The following is a 23,297-nucleotide window of genomic DNA, read 5'->3' as shown; positions in this document are numbered from 1 at the left end:
CGCCCCTCCAGCAGCGCCGCCGCCCCCCCGGCCCCGCCGCCATTGGCCGCCGCCGCGCTCCGGGGGGGGCGGCGCGCCCTGATTGGCTGCGGCGCGGCCCCGCGGCGCCCCCCCGCGCCCGCGCCGCGCTCGCCTGGCCCGGCCGCGGCGGCGCCCCCGCCTCCCCCCGGCGCCGCCCGCCCCGCCCGCGCCCCGCGGTATATAGGGGACGGCGCGGCCAGCGGCGGCGGCAGAGGCGGGTGTGATTGTGGCTGGTCGGCTGCCGAGCGCGAGCTTCTCATTTTAAGAAAAAAAATTTTTTTGGAGCGGGGTGGGTTTGTGGTGCCGCTGTTGTCGCGCGGCTCTGCGAGCGCCTCTCGTTACATCCCCGGGGCGGCCGCCGTTCACGCCATCGAGGCGCTGCGGCCGCGCTCCGCTCCCGTTGCGGGCGGTGCGTGCGCGGCTTCCCGAGGTCGCAGCGGCAGCAGCAGGCGGCGGTGGTGGATCGGGAGGTTTCCCTCCCTCCTTGCGGCACCATGAAAGCCGTGAGCCCCGTCCGGCACCCCAGTCGCAAGGCGCAGCCCGGCGTGGCGGGCGGCGGCGGAGGGCACCCGGCCCTGCGGTGCCTGGCCGAGCACAGTGGCTGCAAGGGGGGCCCGCCGTCGGGCGAGGAGCCGGCGGCGCTGTGCCTGCAGTGCGATATGAATGACTGTTACAGCCGGCTGAGGAAGCTGGTGCCCACCATCCCGCCCAACAAGAGGGTCAGCAAAGTGGAGATCCTGCAGCACGTCATCGACTATATCCTCGACCTGCAGCTGGCTCTGGAGACGCACCCAGCACTGCTCCGGCAGCAGCCGCCGCCGCCCGCTCTGCACCCAGGCAGCTGTCCCGTGGGCACCCCCAGGACCCCGCTGACAGCCCTTAATACTGACCCGGTAAGAGGTGCGTGACACACGAGCGCGGGGAGCGGGATGCGGAGCGGTGTGGCGCGATGGTCAGTGCCGGCCGCCGTGGGAGCGCCCTGGTGATGCGCCGCCACTCTCGACCCCGTGGTTCTGCCGAGAAGCCTTAGTTACCGGAGGGGACGGGGCGGACGGGCGCAGGAATGCCTCGGCGGTGCGCGGTGGGTGCCCGCATCCCCTCGGTGCGGGCAGGCAGCCGCACGGTGTCTACCGTGTAATTACAGCCTCTCGAGGGAGTAGCTGTAGCCGGCGTGTTTGCACACACGGGGACAGGCGCGCTGTTCCTGCGCTTTCCAGCCTCCGCGCCGTGTAGCGAGTGTGAGGGGCTGTGGGGGCTGTGCACATGGAACGCAGCGTGCTTTGGGGGGGCGGGAATCGGGGAGCGACTCCCTTCTACGGGACCCCCCCGCAGCCCGGCGGCGCGGGAAGCGGCTTGCCCCGGCACTCCGCGCCCCCGGGTCTTCCCGCAGCGCTGCGGCCACCCCCTTGGTTGCGTCCCCCTGGGGGGCTTCCCTGAGCGCTCCCGACGGAGCTATGGTAGTGCCTGGGTACGCGGAGGAGGGGGGGGGGGGTCTCAGTGTGGTTTCTCCCCAGTTGTTAATTTGCCGTGTTTGGTTGCTGCGCAGGCAGGCTCTGTTAACAAGCCGGGGGACAGCATCCTCTGCCGCTGACCGCCGCTCCCCAGGTGAGTGCCGGGCGGGCACGGGGCCGCGGGCGGGGGGAGCGCAGCCCTCCGCGGCGCAGCGCCCGGGCTCGGTGGGGCCGCACCGCATCCTGCGGGAAGCCTGCCGGAGGGGAACCAGAGCCCGGCGAGAAATACTTGCAGAAGGCTTTGGGGTTTTATTTTTAATTACGGGGTGGTTATTTTATTTTCTCTAATTACGGGGTGGTTGAGTTTTTTTTCACACACACCCCCCCCCCCAAGCGCCCCCCCTCCCCCCGGAGCGCCTCTGGCTGCGGCGTGCAGCTGCGCATCCCTCCCTCCGCCTGGCCCAGCCTGGGAGCTGCGGTTGTTGTTTGACCTGGTTTGTTTTGGGTTGTTGATCAAGCATGTCTTGTGTTTTGTTGGTGGCGCCAGTCGGTCTGGAGCGGAGCGGTTCACACACCCCCTCTATTCATTCCTCTCCCACAGGTGTGCGGCGGCGCCGCGCCGCGCAGAGGCAACGCGGGGGGCGGGCGGCGGCGGCGGGGGGGGCCCGGCCCTGCCTCGCCGCACCGGAGGAAGGAGCCATCCAACCCCCTGAGCAGTTCCCATGCTTCACCCCGGCAGAGCCAAGCCTTTTCACCATTTTGCACGTCCGTAGCGGTCCCCCCCTCCCCCCCAGCTCCCCGTGTCCTTTCCCCCCTTTCCCCCCCCGGTTCCGTCTCTTCTCGTCGTTCCCGGCCAGCTGTGAGCGGCGGCGTGTCCCACGGTGGCAGCGGGAAAAGTTGCGACTCTGCCCCGGGATAGAGGACCGAGCCTAAACCAGACTGTAGAAACTTGTAACTCTTAAGGGACCGAGCAGCCGAATCTTGAAGCTTTACTAATCTACCAGAGCATTTGTAGATATATTTGACATCTATTGTTTAAAATAGATGGATTTTATTGGGGCCCAGGGAACTTTCTTCTCCCTGCAGGAATGTTACATATTGTATAGACAAATGAGTGACATTTCATACTGTGTATATATAGAGATGTTCTATAAGTGTGAGAAAAGTATATGCTTTAATAGACTACTGTAATTATAAAATATTTTTAATTAAATATTTTTTTGTAAATATTATAAAGGTGTGTATGTTTTTTTTAATCTGTGGGACTATCTCTTTAGAAAACGGCCGCTCAAGTATGGAGCTGCTAATATGGAAATACCTTGAATGTTTAGGACTTTTTGTCCCCAAATGTCCTTTAGACTCGAAAGTTGCAGCTATAGCTAGTGGTCCTGCATGATTGCATGAGATGTCTAATTGCAAATAAACTTGTTTGGAGTCTATACAACGTGTTTTCTTCAATCTAGACTTAAAAATGTTTGTAAGTGTATTATACATTGAGACTACACTTTTGTCATTTAGGCACAGGGGTTTTTAGTGCATTCTATAAAAGTAGCAGTAAGATGTAGTGTTTTTTACTGAGAATAGAAAAGCAAATTCTATCTAGTTTTTTTGCATTATGGGGGCAATGCTTTAGATCGCTAATCAGCTTTTTTTTTTAAATCTGCTGTTGAATTAGATGAATAAATTTGTTTGGGAACTTCATTTAGCACCAAACGGTTTTATTGCAAATATGTGTTCCTACAGCTTATTAATTGCTTAAAAACTGAAAACAATTCTCTGCTTGCAACCAAAGGGCAAACCATTGACAAAAACAGTTGCTGTTTCCTTCGTCCAAAGAGTATTAATAGTGAACTGCAGAAAGGCACATGGGCAAAGTCATTATGATCAGTGATGTAAATTCATCTTAAAATGAACTTAAGTAGACCAAAAATCGGATAACTGCGTCAAGATTATTTTTCTAGTACAAAATGACTTACATTTCACTGCAGCTATGTTACAGTTAAAATCCTGTTTAATCTCTGTGATGTGTAACTACTACATGTGAACATTAAACTAGATTTACCTGTCTTTAACTGTGATTCTTCAGCTTATTTCTTGAATCCTCTGAATTTGCACATTCTCTTCACTATTTGTATATAGCATTTGACGGGTGAATTATTTTTACAGCAAGCTCTTGTACAATCAAGTCCTGCTGGCTGTAAACTTGTGTCCAGGCTCAGTGAAAGATCCTCATCTTGTGTGATCAGTAGCCTGCGCGCTAGTGAAATGGGATTTTCAGAGTGGGAGAATTAAGTAGGATTTAATTGGGCGCTTTGTAAATAGCTAGCCAACTGTGTGTGTAACATGGTCTGTTTGACTAAAAAAGAGGATTTGTTTCAGATTATACAAGTGTCAAAAGTACTATAGCCCAAGGGAGGACTTCTATTAAGTATTTATAAGGAAATTAACAATGGGGGTCCATAGGTATTGGCTACAGTGATAGCGTCAACAAGATGAACACTTTCTTTATCAAAATAATTGTGTAAAGATCAAATCAAAAAGTGGCTAACACATCTGCAAACACAAGGCCTCCTGTCACTGCAAATGCTTTAAAGGCACAGGCATTTTACAGGCTGAGCTAGGAGACCAGGGATGGGGAGTGGGTCTTCCTGCATTGTATTCCCCCCGCTCTTCTGTTTCAATTTTAGTAATTTACTGAGCAAAATACATATTCTTGTAAAACTAAGTCACAAACCTCTCATCCTGAGTCTCCCAACTACTTTGGTGACAGTAAAAATGCTATCAATAGGATTTTTACTGCACTTCGGGAATTTTTCTGTTGTGTTAAAGAGAAGAAACATCTTTTTCCAATGGATTGGTTAAAATTTACATTCATTTTCTTTGTTTATCCTATTAATATTTGTAGTCTTCTGCTTACTTCATCTTGTGCAGCTCAGATTATTTTGTATACACTTTTTCAGTAACATTGGTTCTCAGTACACTCATCTGTTTCTATCCACTGTTGCCAAATTATCGTATTCCATTACAAAGAAAAGGGAGCAAGCAAAAGGTGCTGTCCTAAAGTATAAAACTATCCTGTAGAGTTTCTAAATATCAAAGCTGGCATATCCTGGGAGAGCTGGTAAGTTACTGAGCTGCTCTTCAAGGAAGAACCTACCAAACCCTGGATTGTTTCAGGTCAGGGCAATCTCCTGTTGAGTGTAGCAGCTTAAGGATTGGGGTTTGCTTTTTGAAAAACTTGCGGTGCAACAAGTTAGGACCTTTAGAAAATGAAGTCTGATTAAAAAGCTGTGAAATTTTTCCTGTTATATGTAGTATTCTTCGGAAATGTGAAAGCCTGCATAAGCGAAAACTCTTACCAGATCGCTATAGATGCTGGTCTTTACTTATTCCTTATGCTATGTATAAAACTCGAAAGGAATATCTAAAGCACTTGCTTCCTAATGCCTGGAATCAGTACAGTCCTAAATGCAGCCATAATTATTTTTTGTTTTTCAAAGTCTGGAGTCTTTCATCATACTGTAATCCCGTATCTTGTTTAAATCATGTTTTCCATATAGCAAAAGGCGTAAATTTTGAACAAAGGCAAATTAAAAGGACTCTTTCTGCTAATGCCTTGAATTTTCTCTTAGTCACAAAAGCATTCCTTAAAAGGAGCTTTTTGATTGCGTGATGAGAGTTGTGGTGAGGCTGCCAGATTAGGAATTAGGATACCAAATTCTGTTCCCAGCTCTGCTACTGAGGCTCTTTTGTGACCTTGAGCAAGTCACCGGCTGTCCAACAAACTTCCAGTTTTCCAATTGTACTGGTGGCAACATGTACTTATCTTTATGGAAGCAAGGAGATGAAACAGGCAAAATGCATTCCTGTTTTACCACCTTTCTTATGTGGAGCAAGTTTTGGGTAAGAAAGGAAGCATGGGGAAAGCTGGGGTGATTACCAGAAAAGCCTTCCTAAGGAGGAGCTGGCTGGGAAATACACTGCAAGTAGAGGTTGTGAGGAGCCTCTTTTCATGGGACACTGAAATTGTAAAGGACTAGAAAATGGTCTCTAGGAGGAATAGAGGAGGGAGCCAGGTATTTTCTGTCCCTAACTCGAATGCTGTCTGCAGAGCACAGCGATGGACACTGCTAATGCTGCACGTCTGTTTTGGTGAGCTCCGGCGTGGAGGTCCCAATCCTTGCAGGTGCTGAGGCTCCCCTCTGAAATTTCCAAGTGACAGGAAAGGTTCATTCCATGTAAAAGCCAAATGCCAGCTCCTGTGGCATTTTTCCTGCTGTTTCACATGGGAATGGTATTTATTTTCACTTTCTGTAGTGTTCCTTTTAAACAGTTGCGTTTTCAGCCACAAGCGAAGTGGTCATAAGGAATGCCATAGCTGTCCTGCTGGTTGTTCCGAGAGTTAATGAATAAACCATGTATAGGATAAACAGGTTTATGCAAATGCAGAGCCGCACTTTACTATTATTTGTATTTTCAAGGCTTTTATAGCCGTAGAAGTCACATTTCTGTAAAACCTTTGCAGTTGGAAAGAAGAAACCGTGGTACAAGTAATTCAAGTAATTGTTTTAGATGCAACACAATTTACTGGTTTCTCCAATAGTAAGGTTTGCAGTACTGAATAGCATGCTTCCAAAACGGTATTGAAAACGTTCTACTCTCCAGTCCCAGAACATGTGATGTGAAAACACTGGCTAAATATATTCCCCCATACAACTGCTTGCTTTCCTGCATTAGAAAATCCACCCTTTACTCTCATTCCTGGGTAAGAGAAAACTTGCGTGCTCTGCCTACCGGTAGAGCCTGCTTTCCCAAATGTCCAAAGCAGGCGTGCACGCACCAGCCCTTGGAGCACATCAGAGCTGATCTGAGGACTGGGCACCCTGGGGCTGTACAGCACTTGAGAGCTTGGCTGCAGGCAGTTGCCAGTCAGATGCCAGCATCCCGTGGGCCAGAGGCAGTCTCTGAGCCACCCCGTCCTCGTCATACCTTCTTGACAAAAACCTTTTTCCTCCTCACAGCCAGAAAATAAATTCTCAGGGACCAGGCTATGGCGTAAACTGCAGTGTGATCACAGCAACATGGACATGTGGGGGAATTTTTTAAGTTGGCATCCCTCCTCCTTAGCCAAACATCTGCCAGAGAACAGCCATGTCACCCACAGAGCACTGGGGAAGGAGCAGTGCAAACCATTCTGAGTGCTGTGCCCAGGCACAAGCACGCAGCTGAAGCCATCAGCCAAATGCTGGTGAGCGATGGACCTGGCTCCTGGGCACACTAAGTACTGCAAGGCAATGTTTCCCCCTCTTTGTTCCTCTTGAAGGTATGAGGGGGCACACAAGACTATTTTCAGTCCGTGCTTGGCTGTGCAGAGGCGGTTGAGGACCTGTAAGCATAGCCGTAAAAAGCGCATCTCCACACACAAATGTGCAAACGATGCCAGTGGGTTGCGGTTCCCCGCCTGTCCCCCGTGTCACTCAGAGGGGCACGGGCTGGGAAAGCAGAGCACTCTTCTGGCAGCTTAATTCAAAATAGAGGACACGGCAGTGGCTGGAATGAATTAGTCCCTGTTTGTAATTTCTTGGCCTGTAGGGAGAAGAGCTGGCAGCCCGGACTTTGGCACATAGAGACAGGAGCATTCCCTCCCCACATGAAGTGCGACGGCAGCTCTGCGCGGGATGCGAGGCAGGGCAGCATGGGCTTTTCTTCCTTTGATGGGCATGGAACACTTTGACATGGTACAAGGGCTGGTTTTTATTTTCTTCTTTTTTTTTTTTTTTTTCCTCTCTTTTCTCTTAACCTTCTTTTAGCCTCACGTTTGCTTCCTTTTGGAGATTTTTCTCAAAGATCATGTGTTTATCAACTGATAGGATAAACTTGCTTCTGGTAAAAGAAGCACTTTGATAATTTTCACAACATGTATAATTTGCTTAAGGGCCATAATGGCTTCTTCTGAGCCACGTGTCATGTAAATAAATATTCCAATAATTTTTGACATGCATATTATGTACTCCATAGATCAATGGCTCCTTTGAAGCTCTTACCGTTTATCCTGTAAGTTCCTATTCAGACATTTTAAAATATGCATTATTTATTCAACAGGCTATCTTTTCATTCAGAGATGCTGGTGTCTATATTTGTAGCAGTCTAGCATCTATATCTCATTTAGAATATTTAAAAATCAATATTGCTTAGTCTTTTCAGCAGGTTGGAAAGATTCCCATAAAAATGTGGTAACGGGAAAGAATACTTCAACTTAGTAAGACTGAAACATACATCCATTTAGGATCAGTTTTTTAAGGCTTTGTCTTCTGTTCCCATTTACCTTCTGCAGCAGCCCTGGAAACATGCAGGGCCAGAAACAGGTGACATGTGTGGACTGCAGTGCAGGTGTTGAATCCCTGGAAGAGTTTGGGAGGGTGTCAGTGCCTGGACTCAGAGGGGCAGGTTGACACAGTGCTACAAGCCAATATTTTCCCTTGGCTTCTGATGTGTCTGTTCAAAGACTGGGGGGTCCATCCTGGCAGGAGCATCACAGCACTGGGGTAGCAATCATGTAAAAGGACATTGCCTTCTCCAGCTTTAACGAGGAAGCAGTTTCTTGGTTCTGGTGCAGGCCAGGCTCACCAGGTAAGTAGGAGCCAATATCACCAGCAGTGCCTTGTGAGCTGCCCCAGGCCTTCAGGTGCCACCAGGATTTTTTGGGGGGTTGTGGTGTTTTTGAAGTGTATGGGGGCTCCTGCCAAGCAGCTGCCAAAGCCAGGGGGAGGTGTGAAGGTGCAGTGCACATGGAAGCAAAAACATGGACACAGATGACTTCTTGCCTTTGCAGCTATTAGCCAGGGCAAATCTTTCCCTGTTCTCAGAGGGTGGGAGAGCAGGCAGAAGTTTTATCCCCGCCTCAGTAGAAAGCTGCAGGGGGAACCCAAGCTCCCAGGTCCTTGCAGGAGTAGCCCGTGAGATAAGAGGTTCTCTGACCTCCATGCAGGCTAATGAAGGAGGAAAACCAGGGCCAAGAAAGATAAAGTTCTTATTTAAATGCAGACATCTGCAACAATAGAGGTGGAAATATAAAAAAATGCTATCAAATTCATTTGCTTGTAATATGAAGGCTTTTGTCTCACCTTGTTTAAACAATCCCACTCCTGTGTTTAGTTTACTTGTGTTAATATCCCCCAGAGGCTTCATCATTTGCTATTGATGAGCATACGCAAAAAAAAAAAAAAAAAAAAAAAAAAAAAAAAAAAAAAGGTGGTGCTGTCCAAGCAATTAATTCTCTTTCCAAGTGCTTAAAATTCAGCATGTCCCTTCAGTTCCAAAGGTGCTAGATCTTCAAAACCAGCAAGCTGCTCACAGTCAGCTGGGAAACCCCAAGTTATTTTGGAGCACATAAAAACACTCAGTGCTGATAAATACTCACACTGTGTTTTGCATCTTCATAATTTGGGATTCCATTTACTTGACATAAGCAATAAATAAAGCAATAAATAAAATATGCCTCCTACCTCAAGGACGTTTCTCTGTATAAGTTGCAGCCCAGTATACAAACTCCTTCCAAACCAGCTGGTGCTACACAACTACCACAGTTCCTATTCTAATTCAGGGACACCTTCATAAGAAGATGGCTATGAACAATGCTCTTTAAACCATGATGGAAGCAGATATGGATAAGGGTTCTAATAAGAATATGAGGTAGTAAAAATAGAGCACTGCTTTAGCTGGAAAATGGGAAAAAAATTTTCATTAGCCCTTTTTGGTGAAAAATGTTTTTACCTAAAGCATTGGAAACTCCAGTGACTCAGCTCTTGGATCAAATGCCCACCGAAGTCTTTCCATCGCCTTCAGCAGATGTCAAATGGCAAATTCACATGAATGAATGGGTACATTTAGGTCTCTGTAGTGCACTGCCTTGCATGGACAAAATCCCATTATGCCTCCTCCAGGCCTCGATTGGGAGGCAGATTTTGCCAATTTTTGCCAATTTACCCTAGACCTACACTGTTGTCACTGGCATAAGAAGTTGGGCATAGACTTCAACCAAGCAGAACAGCACCAGGACCCACGGCTTTTAAGTTTCCTCTATTCTAAAACCATGATGGCTCTCTATGCAAAGAGTTACCTGTGACTCAATAGCAGCAGCAGCTCCGTCACAGCTAAATGGTGAAGGACATTAATTGTGAGGCCCAGCCTGTCCCTGGCTTGGCCTTGGACTCAGTTTCCTGTTAATCATAGAATTATGGAATGGTTTGAGTTGGAAGGGACCTTAAAGATCATCTAGTTCCAACCCCTCTGCCACAGGCAGGGACTCTAGACCAGGCTGCTCAAAGCCCCATCTGACCTGGCTTTGAAATACCTGGAGAGTTATAAAATTCTCTTTTCCATTGCCAGATGGGTTTTGAGTTGAGTTTTGCCATGAATTTGCCTATGAGTTAGTTTAGTGGGCAGGCAGGGTCTGATGCTCACTGCCATCAATTGCTGGGGAAGCTTGTGTTGTATTTGGCTTGTATGCTAAATATAAACAGAGCTATCTGTCAGTATTTTCTTGGATTCATTGAAATATTAAAACAAATGCTCGTGTCTGTGTTGCAGGGCAAGGTCTTCTTTATTTTGCTGGGGCAATAGCCATATTGAAACGAACTGTATTTTGTTTTCTTTCAGACAGGTGTGATGGCACACCTGCGGAGCTCAGGCTTGAATAGCAACTCGTAACCTTTTGTGGATAAGGTGGGGGGCAAATCCTGCTTAACAAGGATGTCAAACTGATCTTTGTTCCCTTCCCCCAACCAAGTATCTGTGGCAACAAACTGGAGACAGGTAAACAATCGGCTTCTGCTACCACAAGCTTTCCATTTACAGTTCACCAGGAGCTCTTATTATATGAAAGGAAAGGGTGGATGTGGTGTCAACACAAGGTAATAGTAATATTATTTGAACAGGTGTGTGGGGTGTTGCTAAAGTGAGAGAACGGGCGAGCTGTAGGGAGCAGTTAGTACAGGGCTGTGCATGTAATAACCAGAGCTCACCCGCGTGTATTATCATAACAATCATGTGTGGTGATGGGTTTCACAATAAGCTGGTCTGATTTACCCGATGCATTAAACTAGTTTTGTTGTTTCTCACTTCCTAACTCCCTGCTGGATAAGAGCCTGAAAAAATATGCATGTTAAAAATTTGGTGAGCCGACCCATTGTGCATGCAGCTACAGATAGATAACCCACCAGGCCACAATTATCCCCCAGACTCTGCTCCTCCACAGACAACTTTGCTGCTGATTTACGTCGGTGGAAGAGAGAAAGCAGATTAAGCATCTCAGGACTGCATTACAAAGGGATGGCAGGTTTGCGGCAAGCGTTAAGGCACCGTGGAATTGGGAGAGTCAAGTACCTCAGCAGTTTTGTCTATACATCTATTCTCTGTAATGCAGTTAATTTTAATAATGTATTTTCAGTCTGTGATGTGTGTTAAATTGATATGTATCTGTGATTCGAATGTATATTCATCTCTGTGTGTATAGAGTTAGATTAATATCCTTTCAGCAAGAAAACTGTGTACCACAATAGGGAATGGAAACAGTAAAAATAATCTTTTAGATTCTGCTTTTAAGGAGACGACTGGAATCACATTAGAAAGGATTAATGCGGTAGGTACATACCTTGCTGAAATTTGCATGCTTCCATTGTGGGCAAGTGGGAAACAAAGGGAAAAATCATACCCTGGTATGCTCTCCAAGTAGAGCTGTATGCTATGATTCACTGAAGACAGCCATGGACGTTACAAAACAGAAATTAAGAGATGATATAAATTACGTGAGGGTGTTCTAGATGATTAGACAACTCGTTGGTCCATTTACAGTGCTGCTCGTAGCTTTATACCAAATCTGATGAAAGAGGGGCAAATTGTAAGCAAGGAAATTTTTCACTCTCTCCTCTCCTTAAGCTGTACTTTGTTTAGAGGTATCTTAATGCATATTCTGAGCATTTTAATAAGAAACTATTGCATGCCACTGGTTTGTGCAAACAGTAGTTGTATTATTACAGGGGATAAATTAATCTTCCAGGTGTCCATTTGTGTTACTCAGATCAGGCAGGGTTTATTTGCAAAGGGCTGACCCTGCTTCCTGGCAGGTTTGCCGGGAGGTGCCGTGCCAGATTCCCTCCAGTGGATGCAAGAGGGTTCAGCTGGCAAATCCCAGGGACCGCGGGGACAGTCACACGGCAGGGGCTGCTGCCTGAGGGAACGCAGGGCCAGTGGCTGTGAGGGCAGCGGCACCAAGTCCTGGGTCCGACAGGCTCCTTCGGGGATTCTTCAGTGGGTACTGAAGGCTGGTAGGAAGCAAGTATTCTCAAGCTTGGGTCTGCATTCTTCTGGTAATGCAGATTGAGCCCAAGGTCACACAGGAAACCTTTATTTCAAGCAGCTTGCTCCGTCTTAAGGAGAATTGCTACACCATTTCCCTTTGTACACATTTCATTAAGTAAATGCTTAATAGCAGGGTGGCTGTCATCTTAGGGCAAATATTTTAGAAATCCCTTGTTAGTCACATCAGGTGTGCTTCTTCAATATTGCAACATCTGTTATTTGTTAGATGCAAACAGAGAATGAAAATGTATATTTGCCTTGTCCTGGGCTCTTCAAGTAATTCAGGCAACCTGGCTGAATGTGCCAGAGACAGTGCTGACAGTACAGTTATTTCAGGAGGGTAAAATTGCACCAAAAGTTGAGTATGGGGTAAACTAAAAAGTGCTGTATTACGCTTGGGTGCCCTCTAGTTCTTTTACAATCCAGTGTGTACTTTAAATATACCTTGATCCTTGGAATTTCCTTGTAGAAGTCAATGCTGTGCTGCTGTTCCAGCAGAGCAAACACTGGATGGACTCTTCACAAACAGTGGGTAAGTCGCAGTCAGCTGAAAGGAGCATACTCTTGATCACAAGGGTCCGGGTTTCTGGATTAAAACAAGCATTTTGATCTTTCTTTGCAGGCATGATTATTTCACACTGGAAGACACATATTTCAAGGTTACATCACAAAAGTCTGATTCTTTGCTTTGGAGTAGTTTTGCTGGTTTTTAAGCAAATACTGAAGTAATCAAAAATAACAGCCTGGTAGCGTTTTAGGCATAGTTTGAAGAATTTAATTGAATAGGGACTTTAATGAGAGGGCAGTGAATTCTTAATTATCTCAGGCACAGTTTAGCACTTTGTTCATGTGTGTTATTTATCTGGGGTGCATCAGTCTGTTATTAGTTGGCTATTGCAGTGCAAAAGTTGGTGGCAAAGTCATTGTGGTGTGCTGCAGAAACAGCATTACAGCCGCACAACAGTTGATGCAAGAATTCCTTAAACATAGATGGAATATATTCATTACCATCATCAATTAATTAAGAGCTTGTTTGGGTTTTGGTTTGGTTATACTTTATATATATATATTTTATATATAAAATATATATATATATATATATATATATATATAAAATCCTAAGAGCACTGCATGTTTTCCATTAAATTTAATTTTTCAGAATGTTCGTGTATTTTGTGACTGACGATTTTCACTTGCTGACATTCTTTCACACACTTGGGAGTCGTCCACTTCCTTTGGATCAGCCTAAGGAAAATGCTGCCCTCTCTTGAATTTGAGGACGCAGTGCACCTCCTGGCAGAGGCTGCCCGGGGAGCGGGAGGCAGCGCATTTCTGAAAGATGGTAGTGACTTCTGCAGGGCTTATGAGTGTCGAGAAAGGCAGCACTGTATTTTAGACTGGTAAATAGGGTTAAGAGAGCTGTTCCGAAGAATGAAAATTCTCTAAACTCTAAATTCTCTCTCTTCTGAAAAAAACTGGAAAACAAGCAGAGATGCCTTATTCCATTATGAAAATACCTTAGCCAGGAAATGTCATTGTCTCCTGTGCCTGCATAGAGACAAGGCCAAGTCCTGAAATTCTTTGGACTACTTTAAACGAGTCTTCACTCAAATTTAAGTTATTTCTTTGACTGCTTGAGTTGTGAGTTTTGCTGAATGCCCATCTAGATCTTGCAGTCAAAGGAAAACTTTGATAGGCCTTCTCTGAAGGAGGGAGGATGTGACTGGCTACCACTGGTCCTCTGCACCAGAAAAGAAACACTTGGGGTCACTCTAGTGTATGACAACCCCCAAAGCTTTCCCACTGGCGTGGGATCACAGAGGTGTTGCTTGTAGAAACCAACATGTCACTGTGCTGAACAGCTTAGTCAGGAGATGTGCCTGCAGCTGGAGGGAGGAGGATGTTTCTCCAGCTGTTTCTCCTCCTTTCTGACAAGCATGGATAGGGCATACTTTTCATGTATCTTTCTTCAAGGAGGGAATATAAAGGAGACCTTGTGGGAAAAGATATTCTGGAGTAGCTTCTGCCTCCATTTCTTCAATAGGGGCATTAAAACAAACAAAAAAATGCTCTCCCCTTCTCCCATAGACACCCCTGGCTGTAGAAAGACATGTACTTTTCTGCTGGAGGCAAGGGGTGAAAAGAACCATTATGTGATGTGTAGGAGGGACTGCCTAGAAAGCAGTCCTACAGCAAGCTAGCATCCCTAGGAGGGAAGACATGCAGGTTTTAGTCTGTATTAACCCAGAAGATGCCAGTGCACGTGAGAACCAAGTTTCCTGGATATCAGATACTGCATGAGAGGAAGGTGAAGCAGGGCATGCATTGTGGAAGAAAAGAAGAAAAACAAACACGCACATCTAAACCTATGGTCTTTTTCTTTACTGCTATTATTTAAAAGGTTTTTCTGAACATATTCCTCCCCACACAGCCCTCTTACAGTTCTCAGAAGCTAAAAGACAGGTGGGCAGGAAGGAACAACATGCAGGGAAAATGACTGGTTAACAATAGCTGTGAATATTGTTAGTTACATGATTTGTGCAGAAGGACATACTTCTTAATGTTTATCTCACTTTTCTGCACCTACAGTTTTGGGATTTTTTTTACACAAATGTGAGGTTGATTAATCCCAAATGCAATCTGAAAAAGGATAAACAGAAGGAGATTGGGCACGTATATGTCACTTGCACTGTATAGTACCCCATCTATATTAAATATGAGACAAAGTAATAAAAATAAACAATACAGTATTGTGTCAGTTGCAACTCAGGCAGTAACAAAATATTGCCACATTTTTGCTTCCAAAGCTGGCTGTGTGGTGGCTGGAAAGAACCCTAAAGCATATAAAGCTCTTATCTTCATACATTTCCCTAAAGAATAATAGATCAGTCGTTGCTCTGATGCTGTTTTAATAATGTACAATTTACAATTCATTTGGTTACCAAGCACTCACAGTATAATTAATTTCACAGACCCTTTCTACACACTGGCATGGTTTATGACAGTACAGAGGGGAGATGGGGAAACTGTGTTACCCCTGCTGTCACAGGAGAGTGCTTGGATGATGTGTCACCTGGCTGGTCTCACAGCAGTCCTGCCATTGTAGGGGTGATAGGGCTTCATTTCCCCTTCCGCCCCAGCTCCCACCTGCCTTTCCCATCTCTGTACATGGCCATCTCCAGGGAGGATGTTGCCCTGGGGATGAGCCTGGCTCATCCTGCAGCTCCCCAGTAGCATTGAGCCAGATCTGCCCCATCCCTTTGAGTCACAGCAGGCCCTGAGATCTGCTGCAAGCGCTGGAGCAAAAGCTAAGGTGAGCTAAGGGGAAGACTCGTCTTCAGTGCCTCTCAGCAGTGCTTCCCTTCACCCTTGCAGCTGGGGACAGGAGAGTCTGGCAGAATACAGGTATTGCTTTGGTCAGGAGTGACTGCCCATCTGAACTGTCAGTGCATGAGCCCAAGGCTAATATCATTTCACAGAATCAAGACATGAAAAACAGAGGGAAAGGCTTCAGAAGTGGGCAGAATGCATATTGTTGGGGGGTTTATTTCCACAGTCCTGTTATTTTTCCCTTTATGGGGAATCTGTACAGTTGCCTGAGAGACTTAAATAATGGGCTCTCTCTGCAATGAATGAAGCTGCTGTTCTGTGATGTCTTGCACATCAAAGCAATTTTTTTGAATCTGCATTTACCTCTTTGATAAAGACAACACTGGGAGGAATTCAGCAACTACAGAGAACCTGCGGGTCTGCACATCCACCCGGAGCTTGCTTTGACAGCGGTGTATGAATTGCTATTGAAGTGATGGTTTTGTTTCCATTATCAAATAAACAGGGGTTTCCTTTTCTGAATTTCCCAAACATTATTTTCCTTTTTGAAGTTCTTGGTTCCTATACATGCACAGCGTTTTTATATACATACACGGATACTCACATATATGTATACATATACATACACACACACATATATAGTTCTGTTATGTATATATATGCCTGAGGGTAGAGGTCACAGTTTGTGAAGGTTGAGCACACAATCCTGGATGTAAACACACAAGTACTCACACTGAAGTGCAGCTTAAAGCTAGGCTTACTAACTTTCTGGAACTACAGTTGCAGTTTCTCTCTTTTTCTTAGATGTTCAAAAGCTGGTTTCTTCCAGGAACTGAAGAACATTGTAAGCCACAGCCCTAAATGTTTGATTAACCCCTATGGGACCTGTGTGATTTTCACAGGACATTAACTGTAAGAGGTACATCTTCTCTTGTGCTGTGTCTGCAACTGGATATTCAATCCTAATGATTTGGTTTCCTAATCTCTTACTTGAACAAAAATATGGTGAGGCAGATGCCATGAGATACATATAGATCCATATAGGATTTGGCAGCCAATTTCAACATATTGATGACCTTATTTTTTTGATGATTCTTATTTTTTTACATCCACCAAAATTTGACTCTTCTGTGAATCAGAGCATATCTATAAACTAAGTGAAACCAAAGAATTTTATTAAGGACATCATGTACATATGTATAAAACACCAACAAATATTGTTTTTATTATTATTATTTTTATTATCATCATCATCATCAATTATTGTCATTCACAATACAATCACAATTTAAAGCTTGTGTGGTTCATGTATCACAAGGTTCACTTCAAAACAGGGCTCAAAATCCCTCCCCTGCAGTCAGGTTTACAGAGGATTTAAAGTAATGCTCGTGTGCCATGAGAGGGCTGATGGAGTCCTGTCTTCCCAGGGGGAGTGTCGGACTCTTTTCTGCCTGAGAGAAAGCACCTAGGAAAGCATGATGTACTCCTAAGATGTGAGAAGTAGCAAACCTTAACAACTTTGGGTTTAACCTTTGAATATCAAAGAGTTAAAATCTAGCCTTCAATCCAGGTGAATTTTTTCAGGCCTATGATTCTGGAGTAGATAAATGTCTGTGTAATTATCTATTATCTGCTTTTTTACCTGTTTCATTTCTCTCCCATACAATATTCCTCTTAGCATAATTTCTTTTTTTCAGTTCAAAAATATTCTGGTTTGGCTTAATGTTGCTCAAGAAATGAACACAACTGTGTTCATAAAATTTCTGCAAGCACCAACATGGTTGCAAGGCAAACTCTCTACTTTGAATTTTCAGGTCTGTATCTATCAAAGAGAAAAAAAAAAAAAAAAAAAAAGAAAAGCATAGCATTGCTAGGAAGTACTACTTGCTTTATTTCAGCATTTTTTTAATACTAAAATCAAAGAAAAATTTCTCAGACATGAAAGTAAAATTGACAGTGTTTAAATCCACAATGGCTTAACAGCATTTCAGAATTTAAAGCATTTATGAGAAATACACAGAAAGACATTTTAAAGTTAGATCACCTATTTCCTTTGAAAAAAGAAAAAAATCTGGTAATCAAATCTGACCAACAGCTAAACCAATTCTCTTTCTTTTATGACTACTTGGGGAAGAAGGAGCCTTTTCTTTTTTCTTAGCCCATGTTAAATATGAGTTGGAACCAAGACGACCTTTGCAGTGGAAAGGAAAGCCAGGGGCCAGGCTGGTGTCTGCATCACTGGTGTCATAGTAGTTCTGTTATACACCTTCCCTCCAATTCTCTCTTTCTGAACCCACAGGGTCTGCCAACAGTAGAAGGTTAGATGCACTTTGATGAGGAGGACAGCTGGCACAGGATGGCCCCCATCCATTCTCCTAATCCCCCTGCTGGGAATGGTCTCTGGGAAGTGTTAGCTGTTAGCTGTGTCCAGGGATGGCTGGGGAAGAGTCATACTTGACCCAAGTCAACACCATGCCAAGGACTGCTGTAACAATTTAACAATCCGGAAAATTGAGCCCCAGCACCTGGGGACATTCCCTGGCACTGTTTCCTTGACTATCTGCACGTGGCCAAGCAGAGCAAACCTATTGATAAAACACCAATACGATGGTGCAGGATTGAAATGCAGCATTCCACATGCCGGCCCAAGCATTATGCTGAAGTTTTGCAAATCAACTAATAAGCATAGCAATTGCTTTTAAAAAAGAGTCTAAAATTTGCCAAAAAGGGAGTCAAATCCCCAAGCTCAAGGCAAGTCAAGATAACACTTGAGTAGCTTATTCATGAAAAGCTACCACTTGACTTTCCACAACAAACTTGCCAACGTAAAGCTTCATGGAAGGAATGCAAAACAGCCAGGCGAAGCTCAAAGAAGAAAAATATTTTTGGTCAAGGACAAAATAATCATATCATCTCGAGCTGTGACACGCCAGCTTACTTAGCTTTGATTTTACCAGCATAACTACCTGGCGCTTTGTGTGATCAAGGTGCCCACAGCTGTAATCTAATGTGATCTGGAGCTTATTCACTGATCACAGCTGTGTAATTTCAGGTAACATGCTTCCCTTGTTTAGTTTTGTTTAACATTGTTAAATATATAGTCAGACCATCTGCACAGTATTTTTTTAAATTGGAAATTACAACCATAACTTCCTTTTTATATATCAATAAACTAAATAGCAAAATTTCAAAGGGATCCTTCTCTACCAAACAGTGAAGCAGAATGTTTGTCCCACGCCACACCATTGCCTAATTGCACACTAATTGGACAAACGTGATTAAATATTTCAAGATCTTTACTAATTGCCTCTATTTTAGCTTTAAAATTTGCTTGCCACCAACAAATTTAATGACACTGGTGTCTAGTCATCAGCAAAAAGCCCAAGAGTTGCTCTTTAAAATGTACCTAGTCAGAATATTTACTGATTGTGCATTGTTGTTTCCAATGTAGCTTAATTAGAAATCCAATCAGTTCTCCAAGTCTAATTATACTTGATTTGTAGATTCAGACTATGATACATAATGAAGCTAAGCAGCTAACAGTAAACGTGCTTGAAATGTAACAATAAGAGAAATATTTTTAATGCATGCCTTGTTATCATTTTAGAAACTCCGAGTAATATATGAGATCAAACACAAAGGGAAATACGGAGATTTATGACTCAATAGATTTTAAAAAAGCCCATGTTTTATCCTGCAGCAATATAACTTGCGTATGTTTAGTGTTTAAAAATATTTCCTTTGTTTGTTTACTTATTTGTTTGAACAAGATAGCAACATATATTTTGTGGATACATTGATGTCTGTACTTGGTTGCATTTATCTTGCATGCCGTTATTTTTGCCCTGTATTTTAAATGGCATTATGCGTCAGAAACTGGGAGCTGGGTTAGAGATGGTTACTAAGGCAGCGGTTCCCTTTAGCTGAGTCCCTACATCTTCAATGCACCCTTAATTTACTCTTCTCTCTGAGAAATATCCTTTAGGGGCCAAGGGCCAGATGTTTCTTTTTATTCCATGCTGTGCAGGGAAACACATCTGCTCTGCTATTATTTTTTACCTCAGTCCCACAGTCTGAACATTGCAGCTGCAGCCTTACACCCGTATTGTAGAATCGAATTAATAGCCTGTCACTTTTGGTATTGCCTACAGTGTCCTTTTATTAGTACTTTTGTGTAGCAGCAAACATTTTGATCATGCTTAAGTAACGAGAAGCCCATTTTCTGAAGAACAGGAAAACTTTGAGGAAGAAGAGAAGGAAGGAAGTTCATCAGCAAGCCACGCCAAGACCCCTGGTTGCTTCTTTGTGTTTCCAAGAGAGGAATCCACAAGCAGCCATGCTTTTCTGTTTAGAAAACTATAGAGCTACCCACAGACTTTTTAGAAATCAACCTATTTCGTTGTCTTCCCTAGCTTGGAGGCTTTTGACATCATCTTCTTCAGATTTTTTGGGAACCACTTGTTGCTCCTAAAGGGTTCACTGAAGGATACCCTTTTTTTGGTAGAAATGTTTAGGGGTGAACAGAGTAGAAACAGTTAAAAACCACCTAGGTTATCTCATATGGGAAAAACCACCTTCAAACCTCTGACAGAAAGCATTATGATCCCAGAGTCCAGATGAGGAGAGGAAAAGTAAGGTAGGTAGCAGCTACCTTCAAGCAGCATTGCAAGACAGGCTGCAATAGAAGGAAATTGAGGCTCACTGACCCTTTCCCTTTTAGAGGGGACTCCCAGGAGCTGTATGTAGCTCGTAATTTTCTGTCCTTATCTTTTTTATTCGAAATCTCTTAAATCAAAACCCAGTCTTTTTCTGTAAAGGAAAAGCATAACCAACTGGCAAGTCTTTGTGTGGGGCCTACAGGAGACAAATGTTGAAAGCTCACCCCACTAATTGCTGCAGTTGTGAAACAAGTTAATAAATAAAGCAGTTCATGAATAAAAGCTGTTTCCCAAGTTGTGGTAACACTACTAAGAATATGAAGGATGGGAAGAGGGAGGAGGAAAAGGCAACAGGGCAAAAATAAGGAAGTAAACAACAAGATTAATGTTAACTTCTGCTCAGTAAAAAATGCAGTGCATAAAGTAAGCAGGCACTGGGAGGAAAAGTTAAAAAAAGTTCCTGGTGAAGTGGTATGGCTTAGCTGTGGGCAATGCAGTGTGGCTGCCATGTGGTATCATGGTTGTAAAAGTTCAGGGTGCCACCCCAGTGGGGTAAGACACCATGGGGCAGATCCTGGCATGCTGGGAGCTCAGTCAGCTGCAGAGCCCCGAGCTGGCTGGAAGAACAGCCCAGCTTCCCTCAGCAATGCCCCAGGTCTGATCCCAGTGGCTGAACTGCCTGGCCACGCTACGCTGATGGTCTGCTACTGGTTTTTGGGGTCTCTGTTGGGAAATACATTGAATGGCTTTGCCTGGTGGCAGTGTGACCTGTTGGATGCAGCATAAAATGAGTTGGCAGGTGGTGTCAACTTTCACACTGGCTTCCTTCCCGACCTCCCTGGCACCAGGGCACGGCCTCAGCACTTTCTGTCTGAAAGCCAATACTCACCAGCTTCCCAGAGCACTTGAGCTCTGTAGATGAAGAGCACTGAACAGCAGCTGACTATTATTTTCAGGCTTCCAGCATGGTATTTTGCACCATATACAATGAGATAAATTCCAATTTATTTTTTTCTAAGTAACCATCACAAGTGTTCTTTAAAGAACAAAAACTGTAAAATTGAGATGTTATTAAAAACTTGACCCTGCTTTAACAAGAATGTTTGAAATATTTTTCTATGTTGTTCTACTTAATTTATTAAGTCCAAGGGTTGGGTTTTCCCTCCCCCCTCTTCTCTGCCCTTAAAATCAACATCAGCAAGGACAAAATTTTTAAAAAACAGCAGAATAAAATATTTCAGTCACATTCTCCATACTAACCAGTGTTCAATATTTTATCTTTCTTTACTTTTTTTTCATCCGTGTGCAATCAGCCTTGAAAATTTCCTTTGCCTTCAATTCTTTTACCTTTGATGGTATTCAGATTGCAGGCTGTGCCTTGGCCCCTCATGCCACACAGTCTTCTATTTATATTATTAAAATGCAGCACTTGCTTTTTCATTTTACTCTGTTTACAGGGTATTGCTTTTATTGATTAATGTCTCAGACTCAAGTAAAATGCTAATCACGCAGGGAAAAAATTGTAAAAAACTCAATATGCTGATCTGTGGTGCTTGGCGTTGGAAGTAACTCACTAACTTAGCTCTGAATTAAGCTTCAAATTGGAAGCAATTCCACCCCACTAATGCAGTGCCTGAAAACCTGGACCTCTTGGGCCGAGAGTACAATATGCTCCTATTCTAGGCTTGCATCATGAGGCACATGAGACCCAGAGGAAAAAAGTATAGAAAAATTGCATATTTGCATTTATTTGCCTAAATCTATAATTTTCAAACTCATTTATATTTATCTATTTTCTGTCAAAATGGTGGCTGCCACATACTCCCTGCTTAGGACGAATCTAACATGACAGTGTGTGTTCTGGCAGCTGTGACAGTAAATTGCAAGCAGGCTTGGAAAAAAAAGTCAAACCTAGAGATACAGCAGATCACTCTCTGCTCGTGCAACACCAGCAGATGACCAGACTCTGCCATGTTGCTTGTGCAATGCCAGCTGCTGAGCAGAGAAGGAGTACAACAGGTTCTGGGTATCTCAGCATCCAAGAGCGAGACTGCATTTTGTTGCATTGAAGAGGAGGCAAGGCGTCCTTTACTGACCCCGGGAGAGCAGGCTTTTAATTACCATTATTGTGAGGAGCTCTTCCACATCCTGGAATTCCACCTGTAGTACTACTTCCAGTACTGGGGTCCCCAACACAAGAAAAACACAGACCTGTGAGAACAAGTCCAAGGAGGGCCACTAGGGTGATCTGAGGGCTGGAGCACCTCTTCCATGAAGACAGGCTGACAGAGTTGTGGCTGTTCAGCCTGGAAAAGAGAAAGTTTCAGGGAGACCTTATAGAAGTCTGCCAGTACCTAAAGGGGCACACAGGAAGGTTGGGGAGGGACTTTTCTCAAGGGCACGTAGTGATAGGACAAAGGGGGACGGCTTTAAGCTGAAAGAGAGTAGGATATTAAGAAGAAATTCTAATTCTGTGAGGGTGGTGAGACACGGAAATGTGTTGCCCACAGAAGCTGTGGGTCAGTCACAGGCCGGGCTGAATAGGGCTCTGAGCAACCTGATCTAGTGGAAGGTGCTCCTTTTTATGGCAGGGGGATTGGAACTGGATGATCTTTAAGGTCCCTTCTAAACCAAATCATTCTGTGATTCTGTGATCCCCTTCTCCCCTTTCTAAACAGCAACACCAACAGCAATACTATCTTGGAGATCCAAGCAAATCCCAGGAAAAGAGAGAATAAATGTGAGGAAAAGTGCTCCTTGCCCAGCACCACAGGGAAGCGGCAAGGGCCACAGCCTCCACCTCACAAAGATGTGTTACTGTACTCACCTGTATTTTCCTCACATGCAGCCCACAAGAAGCTGGTAAGACTGTCAGTGTGCAAAGAGTTGATGTGTCAGTCTCTGCTGGTTCAGGACCCGTGTGATTGAGGCCCCAATTACAGTAAGCTCTCAAATGTATTTTAAATCCTGTATTCACCTCAGCATGTGCTTACACCAGGTGCTAAACCAGGAACAAATGCTCAAATTATATTTACTTCAGCAGGATATAAGCAAGAGCTTCAACTCAAATGTGGGTGTACATCCTAACTTAAACACTGATGCTTTCCTGAAGCAGGATGTAAACACTGACCCACATAAACAGTATAAAACATTTAATCATCAAAAATCCTTCTTGGTGGTGCAGTGTGATTGCAAGCAGTTTTTCTCTGCTTGAAGTTTTTGTCTGTAATCTACATGTCCTGTAGAAACAAAGCGAAGTTGACTTTAGAAAATGTTCAGAGACTGGAAGAGGTTAATTGCTGCTTTTGTTTTTCTCCAAACCAGAAAGCTTTCTTTTTTAAAAAAGCTATTTTATACTTTTCCCATTATACTCTCTTTCCCCCCCCTTTTTCTCTTATTAATAAGGTCTGGCCCTCTTTAACATGCAACAAGAGCCTAATGAGGCATGCAGGCTTCTGTAATTTCTTCACTGTTGAAA

General features: G+C 44.3%; 1 protein-coding gene across 2 annotated transcripts; it reads left to right on the top strand.

The window, feature by feature from the left end:
• Positions 1-241: 241 nt before the first annotated feature.
• On the top strand, positions 242-3,544 carry ID4 (inhibitor of DNA binding 4). Of its 2 annotated transcripts, none has more exons than XM_069007999.1 (3): positions 242-914; positions 1,568-1,626; positions 2,074-3,544. In XM_069007999.1, exons 1-2 carry the CDS (start codon positions 516-518, stop codon positions 1,610-1,612), a joined length of 444 nt encoding a protein of 147 aa, XP_068864100.1. In that variant the 5' UTR covers positions 242-515; the 3' UTR covers positions 1,613-1,626; positions 2,074-3,544. The 2 variants fall into 2 exon arrangements, with proteins under 2 accessions (XP_068864100.1, XP_068864102.1); XM_069008001.1 differs by having other exon boundaries at positions 242-921.
• The last annotated feature ends 19,753 nt before the right edge of the window (positions 3,545-23,297 follow it).

This window comes from Aphelocoma coerulescens, chromosome 2 (assembly GCF_041296385.1).
Source record: "Aphelocoma coerulescens isolate FSJ_1873_10779 chromosome 2, UR_Acoe_1.0, whole genome shotgun sequence".
Taxonomy (NCBI): Eukaryota; Metazoa; Chordata; class Aves; order Passeriformes; family Corvidae; genus Aphelocoma; species Aphelocoma coerulescens.
The sequence above is the reverse complement of the archived record's forward strand: the minus strand, read 5'-3'. Positions and strand labels throughout refer to the sequence as shown.

What these genes read in the sequence shown, in the direction of transcription:
- ID4 (XM_069007999.1), top strand. Translation starts at nt 516, where the DNA reads ATGAAAGCCGTGAGCCCCGTCCGGCACCCCAGTCGCAAGGCGCAGCCC. An exon ending in CAGCCCTTAATACTGACCCG is followed by an intron (nt 915 to 1,567) that starts GTAAGAGGTGCG and finishes GTTGCTGCGCAG; the next exon opens with GCAGGCTCTGTTAACAAGCC.